Source organism: Propithecus coquereli, unplaced genomic scaffold (genome assembly GCF_000956105.1).
Source record: "Propithecus coquereli isolate 6110/MARCELLA unplaced genomic scaffold, Pcoq_1.0 Scaffold7, whole genome shotgun sequence".
Taxonomy (NCBI): Eukaryota; Metazoa; Chordata; class Mammalia; order Primates; family Indriidae; genus Propithecus; species Propithecus coquereli.
Genome location: NW_012153062.1, coordinates 5,432,297 through 5,451,761, shown reverse-complemented (window position 1 = coordinate 5,451,761; position 19,465 = coordinate 5,432,297). Strand labels below are relative to the sequence as shown.

At 44.5% G+C, this 19,465-nt stretch overlaps 1 protein-coding gene across 1 annotated transcript in view; it reads right to left on the bottom strand.

Annotated features, from left to right (window-relative positions):
- ABCA4 (ATP-binding cassette, sub-family A (ABC1), member 4) overlaps positions 1-19,465 on the bottom strand; it is a 133,852-nt gene that overhangs the window by 11,857 nt on the left and 102,530 nt on the right. Inside the window, exons 38-44 of the mRNA XM_012661013.1 lie at positions 18,478-18,625; positions 15,296-15,419; positions 14,855-14,984; positions 12,782-12,902; positions 12,281-12,343; positions 11,690-11,796; positions 2,770-2,911 (exon numbers count right to left, since the gene is read on the bottom strand). Coding sequence (XP_012516467.1) covers positions 2,770-2,911; positions 11,690-11,796; positions 12,281-12,343; positions 12,782-12,902; positions 14,855-14,984; positions 15,296-15,419; positions 18,478-18,625 — 835 coding nt within the window. The remainder of the gene's footprint in view (positions 1-2,769; positions 2,912-11,689; positions 11,797-12,280; positions 12,344-12,781; positions 12,903-14,854; positions 14,985-15,295; positions 15,420-18,477; positions 18,626-19,465) is intronic.

Genomic DNA, 19,465 nt, shown 5'->3' with positions numbered 1-19,465 from the left:
GCTCGCTCTCTCACCTCTCGGTCTTCACTCGGAAGTCACCTCCTCTGTGAGGCTTTCCCTGGGCCACCCTACCTAAAAGTGCAAACGCCACCACAACGATTCTTCCCTGCTTTGTTTCTCCCCAAAGGACTTTTCACTCCCTAATGTACTGGATATTTTACTTCCTTATCTATATATTGTCTGTCCCTCCTACTAGAATGTAAGCTCCATTTTAGACTTTTTATTTGAAAATAGTTTCAAACTTACAAAAACAGAAGAATAAGAACAGTACAGAGAACACTCATAAACCCTTCTCTGTCCCTCTCTCTCTCACACACGAACACGAGCACACATACACAATTTTTTTCTGACGCATGTGAGGTTATGTTATACACCACGGCCCCTCACTCCTAAACTCATCAGTGCACATTTCCTAAGAATAGGGATATTCTCTTACATAGGCACAGTACAGTTATCAATATCAATAAATCTAACATTGTTATGAAACTTTAATCTGTCATTCATAGTTCCGTTTTGTCGATTGGCCCAACAATATCCTTCGTATCATTTTTTCCTCTTCTGCACAAGATGCAGTCTAGTGTGTATTGCTCAGTCATTATGTCTATGTAGCCTCCCGTGATCAGGAATATTTCCACAGCTCTTTCTCTATCTTTTATGACTTTGATATTTTTGAAAAATACAGTCTCTCCTTTTTTTTTTTAAATGGAATATTCCTCCTTTGGAGCTTGTCTGATGTTTCCCCATGATAAGATTCAGGTTACACATTTCCAGTCAGGACGCTACATACGTGAAATTGTGTCCTTCTTAGGTATCATCTGGGAGCATGAGACGTCCATCTGCCCCTTACAGGCGACATTAATTGTGATCACCCAGTTAAAGTGTTGTCTAATTTCTCCATCGTAAAATTGTGTTTCCCCCTTGCGACCAATACGTCATCTGTGCAGAGATACTTTTAAACCATACAAATATCTTGCTTCTCATAAAAAATTTCCCCAAGATTTAGCATCCATTGATGATTCTTGTGCAATCCAATCTTTACTATGCTCATTGAGAAATGATTTTCTAACTTCCAAACTTCTCCACACTGAACAGTTGACTTTCAGCATTTGACTGTAAGCAAGTAACTTCCCTTCTCTTCTATTAATATTTATTTATCTATTTAACAGTATGGACTTACAAATTCTTACTTTACCTCCAGTGTTTTATAACATTATGGTATTTAGTTATTTTGATGCTCAAATTGTCCTATATTTGAATATTGGGAGCCCCTTCAAGATGACTTCTATGTTCTTATGACACATCTTCGTTTTTTTTTTTTTGAAAGCACTTCCTTACTTTCTGGCATAAGATAGTCTAGGTTCATTTTATTTGTGTGCTGTTCCAGCCCTGAAATCTGTCATTTATTTGAGGAAACATGGTTTCTTTCAGTGGGAAATAGTATTAAGACCAAAATCTGGGTGCTAAGTGTACTCATTGCTACTCAGGTATTTTTGCTTCTTGGCCTTCAGAGGACAGATATACACACACACACAGATATGCACACACATGTACGTGCATATGTGCCTTATTCATGAGCACATCCGCATGTACACGCAAACACAAGTTTGTAAATATTTCATGAATTTACTGCAATATCTCTAATTCCAATCCACTCCCCCAGGGTTCTTGATTGCTTTTCCCCTTTCTGTATTTGTATTCCTTCTTCCCCAGTGAGAACTCTGGCTCCTGATAACATCAACACATTTATTCATTTACATAATCCTATAACACATCTAAAATTGTTCAGAATTGCTTTGCCCATACCACTATAAAAACAAATAAACTAAAGAGAGCTCAGACATTATTTGTAGTTCTTTCCCCTAACTCCACTCTGCCCAAGACTGAGGATATGTAGTTAAACATAGTGTTCACCAGTTATTTGTATTAGTTCTTCCCCTCCTTTTGTATGAGTAAGATATTTGTTTGAAATAACATTTGGTTAACTTGTTTCAGGTTGCTTTCAGTGCTAAGTTTTCTTTTTGTTTTCATTTTTGCCCCTTCCCATTCTTATTGCTTTTGTTTTTATTTTTTGAATATGTGGAACATTAACATGCTTCCAAAAGCCAAAATTATGCAAAAGATATCCTCAGAAGTGTTATTCCCCATTTTCCTTTCACCAAATTCCCTCTTACTGACCACCAAATGCAGTTTTCTGATTTTTCCTTCCTGCGTTCTATTTGCAAAGGTAAGCAGACATACATTTGCTTTCTTATTTTTTCTACTTGCTTACATAAAAAGCTGCATGCTGTACGTTCTCTTTTGAACTTTTCTTTTTCATTTAAAAGTATTTATAGGAAAAAACTCCATATCAGTTCACAGAGATCTTCCTCTTTTTTTTACAGCTGCATATATCTTTATTGTGTGCATGTATTATAAATTATTCAACCAATCTATGATGGCTGAACATGTAGATCGTTTCTAGTATTTTGTAATTATTAAATACAAATGCAATGGATAACTTTGTGCATACGCATTTTGTACTGTGGGAGGTGTATCTTCAAAGTAAATTCCTAGAAGTATGATTGCTGGGTCTAAAGGTAAATGTACACATCATTTTGTTAGCTATGAGGGCATTCTTTTGTCTGTTTTGTTCATTGTTAAACCCCTAGTTTGTTGGGATGAATGAAGGGATAGCATGCTTCAGTTCCCTTTCTCTAAGTGAATGCACTCTCATGAAACATGCTTATGATTTATCAAACTCCTACGCAGTCACAACAAACTATTTTTTACCCTCTCGATTTCTTCTGCTGGTACGCCTCGAAGCCGGGCATATAGATAAAGATGTTCTCGCCCCGTGAGCAGGTCATCGATTGCATCAAACTGAGGACAGTAGCCCATACTTTGATGGACCTCAGAAATGTTGGTTAAAATACTGCAAGAAGAAAAAGCAATTAGTGAATTTCCTTCATAAAGGGAGTAACCAGAGATCTGGGGCTAGAGAAGCTTCTGCCAGTGGGATAAGGAAGCTGCCTCTTCTATCTTCCTACTTTGCTTCTGAAATGTACACAACATTTGTGAATCAAAGGAGGAGCCCTTTGGTTAGAAAATGAAGAACCTCAGGAATTCTGAGCTTTAAATCTAGTCAGATCCATCCAAGTATCTACATCTAAGATTCACTGAATACTTGTTACCCAAAAGTGAGCTTTGGTTTTGAATTGGATCACCTCACGTGTGAGTTTAAAAACAAAAGAAGGAAGATCAAATTTAAGAAAACGATTAATAGTTTTTAATTCTTTTCAGGTATTTGGGAAATAGCTAGAAAAGATGGATGCATCCCAATGGAAATAAACTTCTCCACATGTATTTATTGGCAAAAATATAGTCAATGAAAGAGGAACCATGCCCGGTGGCATGGCTCATGCCTGTATTCCCATAATTTTAGGAGGCAGAGGTGAGAGGATCACTTGAGGCCAGGAGTTCAAGACCAGCCCGGGCAACATAGCAAGATCCCCATCTCTACAAAAACTAAGAAAAATTTTGTTGGGCATGGTGGTGCATGCCTGTAGTCTCAGATACTTGGGAGGCTGAGGAAGGAGGATTGCTTGAGCTGAAGAATTTGAGGCTGTAGTGAGCTATGATAGTGCCACTGCACTTCAGCCTGGCAGAAAAATAAAAAAAGGAACCAATCAGATAACTGCTCAGAGCAAGAGGCCAGCAGGGAGCCGAGATAAAGTAAATTGGGTTTTATCAACTCCCTTTGACTAATGTATTCTCCCCCACTAGAAAATATACTGCCTTAATGAAAAAATAAACTGTACACAGACATCTCATCCTCCTCCTCTTATAGCTTAGGGTCTACGAATAAAGGACGGATGTGAGATAGGGTCCAAGGTGGTGGACTAGAAGCAGCCTGCATATGCTGCTCTCAAGGAGAGGACTGAAAGTGGCCAGCAGATGTTCATTCACCTTCAGATCGACCATCACAGAGAGCCTTGAGAATCAACAGATGGGTGACGGGAGTCACCAAAGCAAGGGAGAGGGAAGTGGGGTGACCTGCTTGGCAGGATCAGAGGTACCTGGGGAAGGCACTTGCACGTGGGGAAGAGACAGAGGAGAGAACCCTAGGGGCTCTATATTTCCCCTGTGGACATTGCAGTCGTAGCAATGGGAGGGACCCTCCACTACAACAGGCTTCCAGACTGATAATGTGGGCTGACTGGAGATTGTGCAGTGGCATTGCTCCAGAGAGAAGGCATTGTGGGGTCCCGATAGCTTCCGAACCCTGAGCATTACAGCTGGTGCCATTCTGAGGTCCCAGCCCCAGAGTGCTGCATCTACTTGGGGGTCAGATCCATTGCTGCCACCTCCTCATCATCCTTGTTGGGTTGCGGAGGGAGCGCAGAAGCCGTGTACTCTCACATGCCCTGTGGACAGGTACTACGCGCCCCAGCCACCACTGGGGGACCCAGGCAGAGCAAGCACCCACAGACAGTGCCCACTGCTGCTGCCTAGGTAGCCCCACTCAGCCACAGCTGCCATGGGACCCAGGTGGAGCATGTGCCCACAGCCCCTAGAGCTGTTCCATCTGGGTAGTGCAGGCACTGCCAGCACCTGGGTAGTGCCACCACTGATGGACCTGGGAGTAGTGAACACCCATGCTGCCATGTGCCTGATGCACACCGCCTGCCTGCGACATGCTATCTGCCCACTGTGCATCCTTATGCACCCCCTGCCTGCTGGCCTGGGCAGAGTGATTGCCCACAGCCCTAGTACTTACGGCCATTTCCTATGTAGCCCCACCTAGCCACCACTGCTGCTGCCGGCGACCCAGGCAGAACACACCCCCCAGGCCACCTGCCTCCACGGAGAGGGGCCCGCCCTGCCCCAACCCGAGCTTTCAGCAGCAGCCTGGGGACCAGCCACCCCTCCACACAAATATCCCCCAGCACCTGCTCAGACTGTGACAACCACAGGGGGATGGGGAGATTCAGGAGAGCATCAGTGTTACAGGCTCACAGTGCATCTGCCCATCTCCTGCCTGGTCAATCTTCTGGAATAAGACTGAAGCATGCCATCCAGGGACTTCTCCCTCTCTTCACTGAGCAACAGAGTTCCCAGCACAGAATAATGGGTGTACTGCAAAACTGTATGTTTTGAGCTGAGAAAAGAGGTTCCAGATGAGAAAGAACCAGCATAAGAACTCTGGCAACATGAAAAAACAGGTTGTTTTGACATCCCCAAAGGATCGGACTAGCTCTCCAGCAATGGGCTCTGACCAAAACAAAATTGTTGAAATGACAGATATGGAATTCAGAGTATGGATCACAAGTAAGATCGATAGGATTGATGAGAAAGTTGAAAACCAAAACAAGGAAACCAAAAAAATAATTCAAAACGTGAATGAAAAATTCACAAAAGAGATAGATAATCTAAAAAAAATATAAGTGAACTTCTGGAAATGAAAGAGTTATTTAGGGAATTTCAAAATACAGTGGAAAGTTTTTTTTTCTTTTTCTTTTTTTAAATTTCTGCATATTATGGGGGTACAAATGTTTAGGTTATGTTTCCCTTGCCTCCCAGCCCCCAGTCAGAGCTTCAAGCGTGTCCATCCCCCAGACAGTGTGCATCACACTCATTATATATGTATATACCCATCCCCTCCTTCCCCCTCCTATCTGCCTGACACTCGATAAATGTTATTCCTATATGTGCACTTAGTTGTTGATCAGTGAAACCAATTTGCTAGTGAGTACATGTGGTGCTTATTTTTACATTCTTGGGATACTTCATACTGTGGAAAGTTTTAACAACAGACTAGACCAAACAGAAGAAAGAATTTCAGAGCTTGAAGACAAGCTTTTGAATTAACCCAGTTGGTCAAAAATCTAAGAAAAAGAATCAAGAATGAAAAATCTCTCTGGAAATATGGGATTATGTACAGTGAACAAATGTAAGAGGGAGAAGAAAACGCAAAAAGCATGGAAAACCTACTTGAGGGAATAATAGAGGAAAACTTCCCCGGTATTGCTAGAGATTTAGACATCCAGATACAACATGGAACACCTGGAAGATTCAAGGCAAATAGGACATCACCAAGGTACATAGTTATCAATCTGGCCAAAGTCAAAGTGAAGGAGAAAATCCTACAAACTGTGCAACAAAAGCATCAAGTAACGTACAAAGGAAAACCCATCAGACTGATGGCAGACTTCTTAGCAGAAACCTTATAAGCCAGAAGGGACTGGGGTCCCATTCTGTTTAAGTCTTCTTAAACTCATTTAAGTCTTCTTAAACAGAATAACTACCAGCCAAGAATTTTGTATCCTGCAAAACTAAGTTTCATAAATGGAGGAGAAATAAAGTCTTTCTTAGACAAGCAAATACTAAAGGAATTTGTCACCATTAGACCCGTCCTACAAGAAATGCTTAAATATACTTAAAAGTATATGTGGAACTGAACAATTGATACCCACCAGTGTAAAAACTCCCAAAAGTTAAAACTCACAGCTCTTATAAAACAGTAACATAAGGGAGAAAACAAAGCAACTAGGAACAATCAATACGATGACCAGAACAGTATCTCACATACCACTACTAACACCGAATATAAATGGTCTTAATTCCTCACTTAAAAGATATAAATTGGCTGAATGAATTAAAAAACACAACCCAACTATCTAGTGTCTCCAAGAAATCCATTTAACTCACAAAGATTCTCATAAACTCAAAGTAAAGGGGTGGAAAAAAATATTCCACACAAATGGGAACCAAAAGTGAGCAGCAGTAGCTATTTTCATATCAGATAAAAATCGACTTTAAATCAGCAACGGTAAAAAAAGACAAAGATGGTCATTATATAATGATAATGGGCAAAGTTCAACAAGAAGATACAATAATCCTAGATATATATGCGCCTAATACAGGAGCTCCTAGATTCATAAAACAAGTTCTACTAGATCTAAGGAAAGAAATAAACGGCAACATCTTAATAGCCAGGGACTTCAAGATTCCACTAACAGAACTAGACAGATAATCAAGGCAAAAAATCAACAAAGGAACACTGGACTTAAGTGAGACACTAAAACTAATGGACCTAATACACATTTACAGAACATTCTACCCCAAAACAGCAGAATATACATTCTTCTAATCAGCACATGGGATGTTTTCCAAGATAGATCATATATTAGGCCACAAAACAAGTCTCATAAAATCTAGAAAAATCATAATCATATCATGTATCTTCTGAGACCACAGTAGAATAAAACTAGAAATCAATTCCGAGGGGAACTCTCAAATCTATGCAAATTCATGAAAATTAAACAATGTGCTACTGAATAATCCTTGGGTCAATGATGAAATCAAGATAAAAATAAAAAAATTTTTTGTATTGAATGATGAAGGTGACACAACCTTCCAAAATCTTTGGGATATAGTAAAAGAAGTGCTATGAGGGAATTTCATAGCATTACATGCCTGCATCAAAAAGACAGAAAGATCACAAATTAACAACCTAATGTTACACCTCAAGGAACTAGAAAAAGAAGCACAAAACAAACTCAAAGCTAGCAGAAGAAAGGAAATAACAAAAATCAGAGCAGAACTAAACAAATTAGAAATAAAAAAAAATATATAATGGATAAATGAAATAAAAAGTCAGTTCTTTGAAAAGATAAACAAAATCAATAGACCACTAGATTAACCAGAAATAGAAGAGAAAGCTCAATAAGAAAGGAAAAAGGAGACAGTACAATTGATACCACAGAAAAACAAGATATCATCTGAGACTACAAGGAAACCCCTATGAACACAAACTAGAAAATCTATAGTAAATGAATAAATTTTTGGAAACACACACCACCCAAGCTTGAATTAGAAGAAATAGAAATCCTGAACAGACCAATAATGATTGAAACAGTAACAAAAAATCTTCCAACATAAAAAAACCCAGGACCAGATGGATTCACAGCTGAATTCTACCAGCCCTACAAAGAAGAACTGGCACCTATCCTAGTGAAACTCTTCCATAACATAGAGAAGGAAGAAATCCTCCCTAACTCATTCTATGAAGCCAGTATCACTCTGATACCAAAGCCAGGAAAGGACACGACAAAGAAAGAAAACTATACACCAATATCCCTTACAAACACAGATGCAAAAATCCTCAACAAAATACTAGGAAATCAAATCCAATGGCACATCAAAAAGATAATTCACCATGATCAAGTAGGTTTCATCCCATGGATGAAAGGATGTTTCAACATATGCAAATTGATAAATGTGATTCACCACAGAAACAGAATTAAAAACAAAACCCATATAATCATCTCAATAGATGCAGAAAAAACATTCAATAAAATTCAGCACCCCTTCATGATAAAAACCCTCAACAAATGAGGCACAGAAGGAACATACCTCAAAATAAATAAAATCCATATATCACAAAGCCACAGGCAACAACATACCGAATGGGGAAAAGTTGAAAGCATTCCCCGTAAGAACCAGAACAAGACAAGGATGCCCACTTTCACCACTTCTATTCGACATAGTACTGGAAGTTCTAGCTAGGGCAATCAGGCAAAAGAAATAAAGGGCATACAAATCTGGGAAAGAGAAGGGCAAACTATCCCTGTTTGTTGACCACATGATCTTATATCTAGAAAACCCTAAAGACTCCACCAAAAGACTCCTAGAATTGATAAATTCAGTAAAGTCTCATGTTACAAAATTAATGTACACAAATAAGTAGCATTTTTATATACTAATAACAGTCAAGTTGAGAGTCAAATCAAGAACTCAATGCCATTTACAATAGCTGCAAAGAAAATAAAATACCTAGGAATATAATTAACCAAGGAAGTGAAAGATCTCTATGAGCAGAATTACAAAATGCTGATGAAAGAAATCATAGATGATACAAACAAATGGAAAAACATCCCATGCTCACAAATTGGAAAAATCAACATTGTGAAAATGTCCATACTGAAAGTGATTTATAGATTCAACGTAATTCTCATCAAAATACCAATGTCATTTTTCACAGATTTAGAAAAAAAATCCTAAACTTCATATGGAATCAAAAAAGGGCCTGAATAGCCAAAAGCAATCCTAAGCAAACAGAACAAATCTGGAGGCATCACATTACCTAACTTCAAATTATATTACAAGGCTATAATAATGAAACCAGCATGGTACTGCTACAAAGGTAGACACATAGACCTTTGGAACACAGTAGACAACCCAGAAATAAAGCCATATAGCTACAACTAACTGGTTTTTGACAAAGCAGACAAAGACACACACTAGGGAAAGGATACACCATTCAATACATGGTGCTGGGAAAACTGGATAGCCACATGCAGAAGAATAAAACTGGATCCCTATTTCTCACCACATACAAAAATTAACAAGATTGATTAAAGACTTAAATGTAAGACCTTATACCATAAAAATTCTTGAAGAAAATGTAGGAAAACTCTTCTGGACATCGGTGTAGGCAAAGAATTTATGACCAAGACCCCAATAGCAAATACAGCAACAACAAGAATAAATAAATGGGACTTAATTAAACTAAAAGTCTCTGCACAGCAGAGGAAATAATCAGTAAAGTAAATAGACAACCTAAAGAATGGGAGAAAATATTTGTAAACTATACAGCCAACAAAGGACTAATATCCAGAATCTACAAAGAACTCAAACAAATCATCAAGAAAAAAACGAAATAACCCTATCGAAAAGTAGACAAAAGACAAAAAGTAGACAAAAGAAGATAGACAATAGCCAACATATGAAAATATGCTCAATATCATTAATGATCAGGGAAATGCAAATTAAAACCACAATGAGATACCACCTTACCCCTGTCAGAATGGCTACTATTAAAAAGTCAAAAAACAATAGATGTTGGTGCAGATGTGGTAAAAGGGGAACGTTTATACACTGCTGGTGGAAATGTAAACTAGTACAACCTCTGTGGAAAATAGTATGGAGATTTCTCAAAGAACTAAAAGTAGACCTACCATTTGATCCAGCAATCCCACAACTAGGTATCTCCCCGAAAGAAAAGAAGCCATTTTATTTAAAAAAAAGGTTCTTGCACCCGAATGTTTTTCACAGCACAATTCACAATTGCAAAGATATGGAATAAACCTAAGTGCCCATCAATTGACAAGTGGATAAAGAAAACGTGGTGTATGTATATACCACAGAGTACTACTGAGCCATAAAAAAGAATGAAATGATGTCTTTTACAGCAACTTGGATGGAATAGGAGACCATTATCCTAAGCGAAGTATCCCAGGAACGGAAAAACAAATACCACATGTTCTTACTTATAAGTGGGTGCTGTAACAAGGGATATATACAGTCATAAAGTGGTGTAATGGACATTGGAAACAAGGAAGAGGGGAGGAAGGGGAGTGAGGGATAGCAATTTACCTACTGGGTACAATGAACACTCTTCCAGTGACAGGTGCACTAGAAGCCCTGACTTCAGCATTTTACAATTCATCCATGTAACAAAAATCACTCATACCCCCTAAATCTATTGAAATTTTTAAAAAAAATATGGATGCAATAGGACGGGAAAGAAAGAGGACACTGCAGTTCCCCACTATGACAAAAGCCACCTGCAGGCTAAGCTACATCTGCAGATGATATAAGACTCAGCTATGACTTAGGTCCAGCCCTGCCAGTCCCTTTGCTGTAAACACAACAGAGATGGCCATGGAAGGCTGGGGAATCAAATTTGTCCTGTCTGAGCTAATGAAGGACTCCCCTTGCCCATTGGGGAGGGGGCCATTTTGGGGATGGCTTTCAGGTGTAGGAAGGGGCTCCCAGTGAAGCAGATACTGGGCAGATGTCAGCAGTGCCTGACTCCACTTACAAAACAGGGCAGAGGCTTCCTCTGGGCACATCTACTGTATGTAAGCTTTGCTGTTCAAGCTTTTCCTGCAGCCAGGAAAGAGGCAAACAAGTGAGAGCTCATCCTCTCTGTCCTGTCCCCTACAGGATAAACCCGTTCAAACACACTTTATACAGAGAGCAGCAGTCACCCTCCAGAATCCAAGGGCACCTGCCAGCTCTCCCTTTATGCTCCTTGGTCTGGCAAAGCCAAGCATCAGCCCACAAATGGTCAATGTAGAATAAGGCCCCCCAAAGGCCCTTGAATGAGCCCACATCTAGAAACTCAGCCCAGACAAAAGATGCTTCATCACAGGAGTTCTTAACTGGGATCCAGGGCTCCTGCAGGATCATAAATGTGCTTCACGGCTCAGTAAATTCCCTAAAACTTCTTGCAAAAATATGTGGGGGATGGTAATGGAGGCAATGGTGTATTTTTACAGGAAGAGGGTGCAAGTGTTGACCACTTGAGGGTGCAAGTGTTAAGTGATGCTTAAAGGAGTCCATGACCACAGAGTGATTAAGAACCATTGACTTAGTGCTTCTCAGAAATTTCCAAGAATCATGCTAATAGAGGAGTCTCGTAATAATCACAATTCAATTTTCCGGTGGGTCTATGTCTTGGACTTTTTGGACCATGCTCTTTGGGAGGCACCAGCAAGCCCCCTCCTCTGTACATGCACAGATCCTTCAGGGCCTCAGAGCCACCCCAGCACAGGGCCTGATGGTTATGCTCCCTATGCTAGGACAGGGACATGGCCCAGGACCTGTGAGAGACACCCTGAGACAGGAAGAGCAGGGCACTCACCTCTTGCCTGCTACAGTGGCATCCCCTGAGGTCACTGTGGTGTCCCCGGTGAGCATCTTGAATGTGGTTGTTTTGCCAGCACCATTCACTCCGAGGAGGCCAAAGCACTAGGAGAAATCACAGAATCGGCCTGGCCCTAGAGACCAAGAAGGTCTGGAATGTCAGGCCTCAGGCAAGGCATTTAAGATGCAGGCTGCCATCACAAGGCCACTAGCCACATGTGGCCACTGAGCACTTGAAACACATCTAAGTGCCAATTGACATGGGCCCTAAGTGTCAAAGACATGTTGGCTTTTGAAGATTTAGAGCAAAAAAAAAAAAAATTCAAAATATCTGATTAATAATGTTTCATATTAATTCCATGTTGAAATGATACTTTTTTAATATATCAGGTAAAATAAAAAATAATATTAAAATTAATTTCACCTGTTTTCTTTTTACTCTTTCCATGTGGCTACTAAAAACATGTGAAATTACAAACATGGCTTGCATTATATTCCTATCAGATAGCTCTGCCTTAGAGGGGAGAAGAGTCAGGCGCAAGAACTGCTTTTCTGCAGCCCTTTCTGGTGTGGTCTGCGGAGTACCCACCTCTCCAGGGCGGACGCCGACACACAGCCTGTCCACCGCTGGGCTGGAGGTGCCTGAATAAATCTGCAAGATCCAGAGAAACTGGACTGAGAACCAATGCAGGGTTAGAGCAGGGAGGGGAAGAGGGAACGAAAAGCAAAGGATGATTGAGAAGAAAACTACCAGCACTAGGAGGTTACACATTGACATGAGCACTGAGAAATCTCGAAGCCGACCCACACCGTGCATAAATTGAACAGAGAAAGCTGAGTGATGCTCAGTTGGAGTGGCTCTTGCCAAGGCCCTATGTCAGTACCTGAGATGAATAGCAGGGAAAACACATTGGATTTAAACGTTCTGAAGACAAGTTATAACACAGAGATGACAACCCTACATAAAATTAGGAAACCGAACTGCTTGCATGAGCATATTGCTTGTACTACAGAAGGAAACTGCAACGTCATGCCATCTGTGGGTGTAACCAGCACCTCCAAACTAACATGCCTGCACCTATTCCCTTACCTTGGTTAGCTCATTTAGCCTTAAGATATCAGTTTTATTTCCCCCACTAATAATTCTTTGTCTTTCTTCAGCCACATCATCATCTTCATCCACAATGGGCTCCTTAGAGGGCTCTGCAATCCTATAGGAAGGAAAGGGGACAGGATGGGCTGGGTGTACCGTGTCCTTGGCAGTGTCCTTTCCATCTGACCTTTCTTCCTATTCCCTCACCTCGGCTTCCTTCTGGGCTTCCTTTCCTAAGGCTTAAATTCTAAAAAGGCTTCCCAACAGGAGAGACATCAGGCATTACGTAGAGACACGCTCAAGTCCAGAGTCAGCCCTGGGTTCCAGTCATGGCCTTCCCATGCGTGACCTTGGGCATGTCGTTGAACTTCTCTGAACCTTGCCTCCTTTAATCACATGATGGGGAAGGGGATAGTAACATCTGCCCCATAAGACTGTGGCGAAGATGAACTCAGCACATTGCCTGGTGCAGAGTAAAGACGCAGGGCCTGGGAGCTGCTATCATTACTAAAACCCTTCCTCTATGGCAAGCACTCAGCAAAGGTGAGTTACCATCAGCAGAGCTTCCTACTTCCCCTAGTCCACCCTGCCAACTCAACCTCTTCAAAATAGTGCTGTCATCTGGCCGCTTCAAGCCTCAAAACCTTCCCTGGTCCTTCATCAGCTGTAGGTTGAAGCCCTCACTCCCCAGCTGGGATGGGAGCCCTGCACTCCAGCCTAACCCCCCTTCCCACTCACCCCTCGCACCAGCTCCCTCCTCAGCCACTGGCACCTACCCCAGGTCCCAGCCCTGTTGGCTGGTCCCACCTCCCAGCCACTGCAGTGTTTCCAGCCCCTCAATGTTCTCTTCCTCCTGCCCCCCTGCCAAATGGAATCTTCCCCTCCTTAAAGACACAGCCTCTTCTCTGACACCCTCCCTGAGCTTCTGGAAGCCACAGACTGTGGTCTGCTTCCCTGATCCTCTTTAGGCCCGAATGCAGGCAGGACTCACACAGTTGTGTTGCCATCAGTTTGAAGCTAATGAGTCGCTTTTGGCAGCCAGTCCTCTGCCCTACTCTCCTCCCCCACATAAAGGCCTCTAGAAGGTGTGACCAAAGCTGCAGAGAGAACCTACAAGGGCTGAGGGTCACCAGGACAATAATTCCTCATGTAACAATTCCTCTCTCTTAACCAGAACCAGTTCCTGACCATGTTTTATTGCGTGCTGACATGCATGATCTCATTCAACGCTCATAACCCTGTGAGTAGGGAGGTAGATTCATTTCCAATAAATCCATTCCCTATGGATCAAAACCTAAAAACAAATTCTTGGAATCTTTCTTTACCTGTGACCAGACTCATCCTGAGAGGAGGAAGGTTAAGAAACAGAACACTGTCCACGACAGCTTGCTAGGGAGGCCGGTGCTGTGTAATTCAGGACCCTGGGCAAGGCTGGTGACGCTCAGCCTGGGTTGCAGAGGTGCTGCCCTCTGGAAACCGGAGCCCCCAAGCTGGCGTGAAGCAGGGGCCAGCAGGCCTGGGGAAGAGCCTGGGAAGAATGGCGTGAGGCCAGCTGACCTGGCAGTTGAGGCGTCCTGGTCAAGAGCAGGGTTGGCAGCGATCACTGCCCTCACCCTCCACGCGGTTCCGGGCGGCACTCTCCTGGTGCACGGCCCCAAGCTCTCTCCTGCTTTCCTCTCCTGCCCCCATGCCTAGATCTCTAATTAGCAAAGGGGCCACTGTGTCTCCTCTCTCAAGAAGACATAAATCTACTTCCTAGTACTTTGGATAACCATTAACCATTGTCATTGGCAATGCGATCATCCAATTAAAATGAGTATCTAGTAATTAAATGGTAGTAATTAAATATTAGTAATTGAAACTGGTAACATTGCATTTTAAATATTTTAAAGTTGAGACTCATCACAGACTCTAATGTGCCTATTTTAACCTGTCCCTCCTTGTGCTATGTAAAAACCCCTCACGAAGTGGGGCTCCCGAGGAAACAGATGCCCACGCCGTGGGCCAGTGTGAAGTCCAGTCCTGGTGGCGCAGAGCTGCCTGTTGGCCCTGGGGTGGGCGTGGACGTACCACTGGGTGAGGAAGAAGTGGTGCTGGGCGAGGAGGGTGAGCAGGAAGTACACGACCCCTTCCACCGCCATGGCGGCCAGGTTCTTCCCGATCAGGTCCCACTGGAACGGGTTGGAAGAGTGCTCCTCACCTGAGGAAGCAGCAGGAGTTGAGTCTGCTGGAGCTGCCCCGGCTCTCCCCTACGCACTGGCCACAACGCCAGGCCCGCCAGGGATTACACAGGAACTGACCACCGGGCTCCTCTGGGCCTCCCAGTCAGAGCAGGGGACGGTAAAAGCCTGCCCTCCAGCCCTCCTGTGGCTCCACCCCTTCTAGGTGGCGGGACACTCCCAGACCAACAAGGTGCCCTCCTGGCCCCAGCCCAGGCTGCAGGTCTGGCCTAGGAACTCCCACCACAGCCCTCCCTGGGCCAACACCCCGTGGGCCACCACTGCCACCCACCAAACCGAGTGTAGACGTCTGTCACGGCCTGGCTCAGCGCCAGGTCAATGAGGCCCCGGCCCAGGCAGAAGTGAGGGAAGATGATGAGCAGCTTCCTCAGCATGGCATTGAACCTGAGCAGAGTCTGAAACAGAGAAGCAGGGCCGTTGGAAGCGGGGGCCTGGATGACCTCGCACAGCAGGACCAGGGCGAGGCCTGCAGACGAAGGAGTCCTTGCAGCCAGACTGGCCACAGGAGGGCTTTGTCAGGCAGAGCACAGGGGTTTGATGCGGAAGTCCTGAAGTTCTTGCAGGAGGTGCCTCATGACTGGGCCAAGGAACCAATCAATTAATGACTCAGCAATGACTGGGGCTCCCTGCACGTTTCCGGTGGGCAAAAGCTGCTCCTTCATCCAGCCAGACAGCATTTCCTCAACATGTACTAAGCCCAGGACTGTGTGGGCACTGAGGTGAACCGTGAGGAACATCCACATCGCTTTCCTTAACCCCTAGGTGACTCCGGGCAAGGGCAGGAATCCGCAGAGGAGCAGCCTCTGCCGTCTGCTGGCGGAGCTCCGCGCAGACTCTGGAAGTGCCCGGGAGCCCTCTGAGGCATCTGTTACCAGGGCACGTGCAGCTGCCGGGAGGTGGCGGGGTCTCTTCTTAGGTACAGCTGTGAGCCATCCCTGGGCCTGAGGTTCCTTCATCAGCTCTGTGTTAGTGCAGCTTGTACCAAAGGGGAGCAGCCCTGAGCTGTCCCTGGCTTTGCTTCTCAAATTCACTCAGGGTGGCTACCACTGTCTGGGGAGAAGGCCCGACTCTTGTTGGGCAGAGCCTCTGTGAAGGTAGAAGGGACACCAAGGGGACGGGGCAGGTGAAGCTCCGGGCTGCGGCACTGAGCGCGCTCCACCCGGCCCATCCCTACCCCAGCCTCTGCGACTCTGCCCGTCAGCCCATCCTTCCCTACCTCCCCCACCCTCCCCAACTCCTCCCACAATCAATGCACACTTTTGCCTCTAGGCCTTTGCATTTGCGGTTTCTATTATCTGCTGCTCTTAGCAGGAAAGCATGCTCTTTTCCCCTCTGCTTTCTGACAGATTCCTGCTCTTCTGTAGAAAGCTTCTCAGGTAGCCCCTTCTCTCATACGCCTCCCCAGATCCCCAAAATAAAATCTCCATTCCTCGCTTACAGTGCTGATCACATTTCTGTGATTAATTTCTTTCTAACCTGCCTACTTTCTCTGCTAGTCAGTGGTTCCCTGGAGGGCAGGGACTGGGTCCTAATTATTTTTGTGTCCTTCCTAAATGATCGTGTCCTTCCACAATGATTAGCTCATAATAGTCACATCAATATTTATTAAATGGGCTAATAAAATTCTACTTGTTCCAAGCCAGGTTCAAATTGAATTTCCTTCAGAGAGTCCCAGCCTCTGCAGCCCGGCCTTCTGGCCCGCTCTGACTTGCAGCGTGTGCCTGCCTCACTCCTCTGACGCTCTGTCTTATGGAATGTCATGCTCTGTGACTTGCTAACTGGGTGGGCAGGTCCTTTCCTGATTGGAACTGGAGCTCCTGAGGGCAGGACTGGGGGTCACCCTGTTTATGTGGGCACATCCATCCCACCGTGCTCGCCTGGTAAGTACCTCCTGACCGAGCAGGGGCAGCAGCTGCTGGACCCTGAGCCTCCGGTGGGATACCGGGCATTTCTGCAGCGTCTGTCTGTCCACGACTGCACATGAAAGTTACCTGCTTTTAAGGGGGAGTGCTCAGCAAATGTTGGCTAAACGGGTGCAGCTGCAGGAGGGAGAATGTTCTGAGTGCTTTAAGCTTGCTGTTTAATTGTTCTGAAGTAACACACTCTCTTAAGACCTAGCGGTCTGTAAGTCTGTGACAAAAACAGCTTGGAAGAGCAGCAGTTTCTGCCCACCAGGGTGCTCTGGCGTCAGCTGGGTCTGCGTTCTCATGCAACCCCTTCCGCGGTCTGACTGTGACATGCCGTATTTCTCATCATTCATGGGACGGATGGGGCTTCATTTCTTGCTTAAGCAGCCACAGAAAGCCTGACAAGGTCTGGGAAAGAGGCACACGCAGTAGCCCTCAGGACTGCGGTTAGCCTCATGGGGCCTCCGCACAGATTTGCCCTGTGTTCTCCCAGCGGGGCCCAGAGGCAGGGTGGAGGTGGGCTGTAGGGCAGCAGAGCAGACTGCTGGCCGGTGCCACCATCTGAGCTGGGAAGACCAATGAGGAGAGGAAAGGCTAGTGAGGAGCCTGGGGACACAGGCGCAAGGATGAGCCCCAACATTCCGGGGGCTCAGGCACAGCGGCAGAGGGTGGGACTGTGAAGTAAAGACAGCCCAGCAGCCATTGCTGGTTTTTTTTTAGGATTTAGTCTGGTCATCTCTCTCTGAACAGGGAGAAGTCAGAGGGTGTGGATGGGACAATCAGGCTTTATCACTCAAAAAAGGGAGTCACTTAGCACCAGGAATTCTCAGTCCTGTCCTCAGGATTAATTTGTACACAGAATAGTATATCGTAGAATGTTACAATTTCCACAAGAAGGTGGGGAAAAGAATATATATGTACTTGCTAATATGTCTCCAGAACACATAAGAGACTCGAATAAGAGGTTGCCTCTGGAGAAGGGAACTGTGGGTGAATGGGAAATGGGCAGAAAGGAGATTTTTCATTGCCTGCCTCTTTGTTCCTTTTAAATTTTGAAATTGCCTGAATGCATTGTGTGTGTTTGTGTGTCTGTGTAGCCTAACACCCAAGGTCCCTGAGGAAACCTTCTTGAAGAAGTAAGCAAATCTGAAAGCTTATGATTATGAGAAGTCATTTATGGCTTGCAGAATAAGCTCAGAAAACTGTGACACTCGGAGCACACAAATGAATGAGGAGCTTGAAGGAAAGAAGGAAGGAGGGAAGGAGGGGAGGGGAGGGAGGGAGGGAAAGAGAGGAGAAAGGAGGGAAGGAAGGAGGGAAGGAAGGAGGTGGGAAGGGAGGACAGGAGGAGGGAGGGAGGGAAGGAGAGCAGGAAGGAAGGAAAGAAGGGGAGGAAGGAGGGAGGGGAGGCAGGCAGGAAAAAAGTGTGCACTAAGCTTGTGCTAAGCTTCTATGTCTACAATGCTTGTCCATGTCTCTGCTTGGCCAATATATACCCTCTATTATCCTACTAATCAAACAAAGAAGCCAAGAAAGCCACGCTCACCTGGTTATTCTCAAATAGTTCCAAGACGAAGGTGATGGCACTGCTGTTGATGCCAATGAACAGGTTAGCGCAAGACAAAGCCACATAGGCTGTGCTGGGGACATCAAACAGGAAGGATGCTGGGTACATCATGGGAATGACTGCCCATCTGTGTGAAATGACACAACTCAGTGGGATGGAGTTCCAATTTCCATTCCATCTGCTATGTCTCTAGATATAATGCACTCCCCTTATACATGAGGTGACATGTTTGAACTGGCCAGAGTCCCAGGAGGACCAAAGAGATACTCCATCCCTTGGTCTCTGTCCCTTAACTTTAAATGGAGATAGTAATGCCTGCCCTGACCACCTCATGGGGTTTTGTGAAAAGCAAGTGGAACAGGATCTGTGTTTGTAAATTATAAAGCCTTATTCAACACACAGGAGGGTTCTCTACCCTACGATGCTTCCCACTCTAGCTGGATCAGCAAAGCAGAGCTGAAGGTCCCAGCAAGCTCATCCTCACAGCTCACAGTCACACTGGTTCCTAGATTCTCTATTTCCAAGAGAGAGTAGAGACCACTGCTCTAGCTAGACTCTACCGGCCCACATAGGAGGGCTAAGTATCATTTTTCCATGTTACAGATGAGGAAACTGAGGCCCAGATGGGTGAATTACTCATTCACAGTTACACTCGTAGAAAGTGATGGGCTTGGGCTGTAGAGCTGCATGCTGTGCCTGAAATTTTACTGGACGTAATCCCTGTGTCGCCCCCTGGCCCTGACTTTGGAGCAGCTTTTCAGCTGGACTTTCCTACTGTGAGCAGATAACTCCCGGCCAGTACTGATGGACAGTCGGCCACAGATGAATCAGAGTCAGAGCTGGGTGAGGATCTGGGGAGTGACTGATTCCCAGGCTTTGGTCAAGGCCATGGTTTAACTGGAAGATGATTCAGACATGTGGGACTTTTCTCATTGTCCTTGAATGGACCAGGCCTCTGAAGTACCTC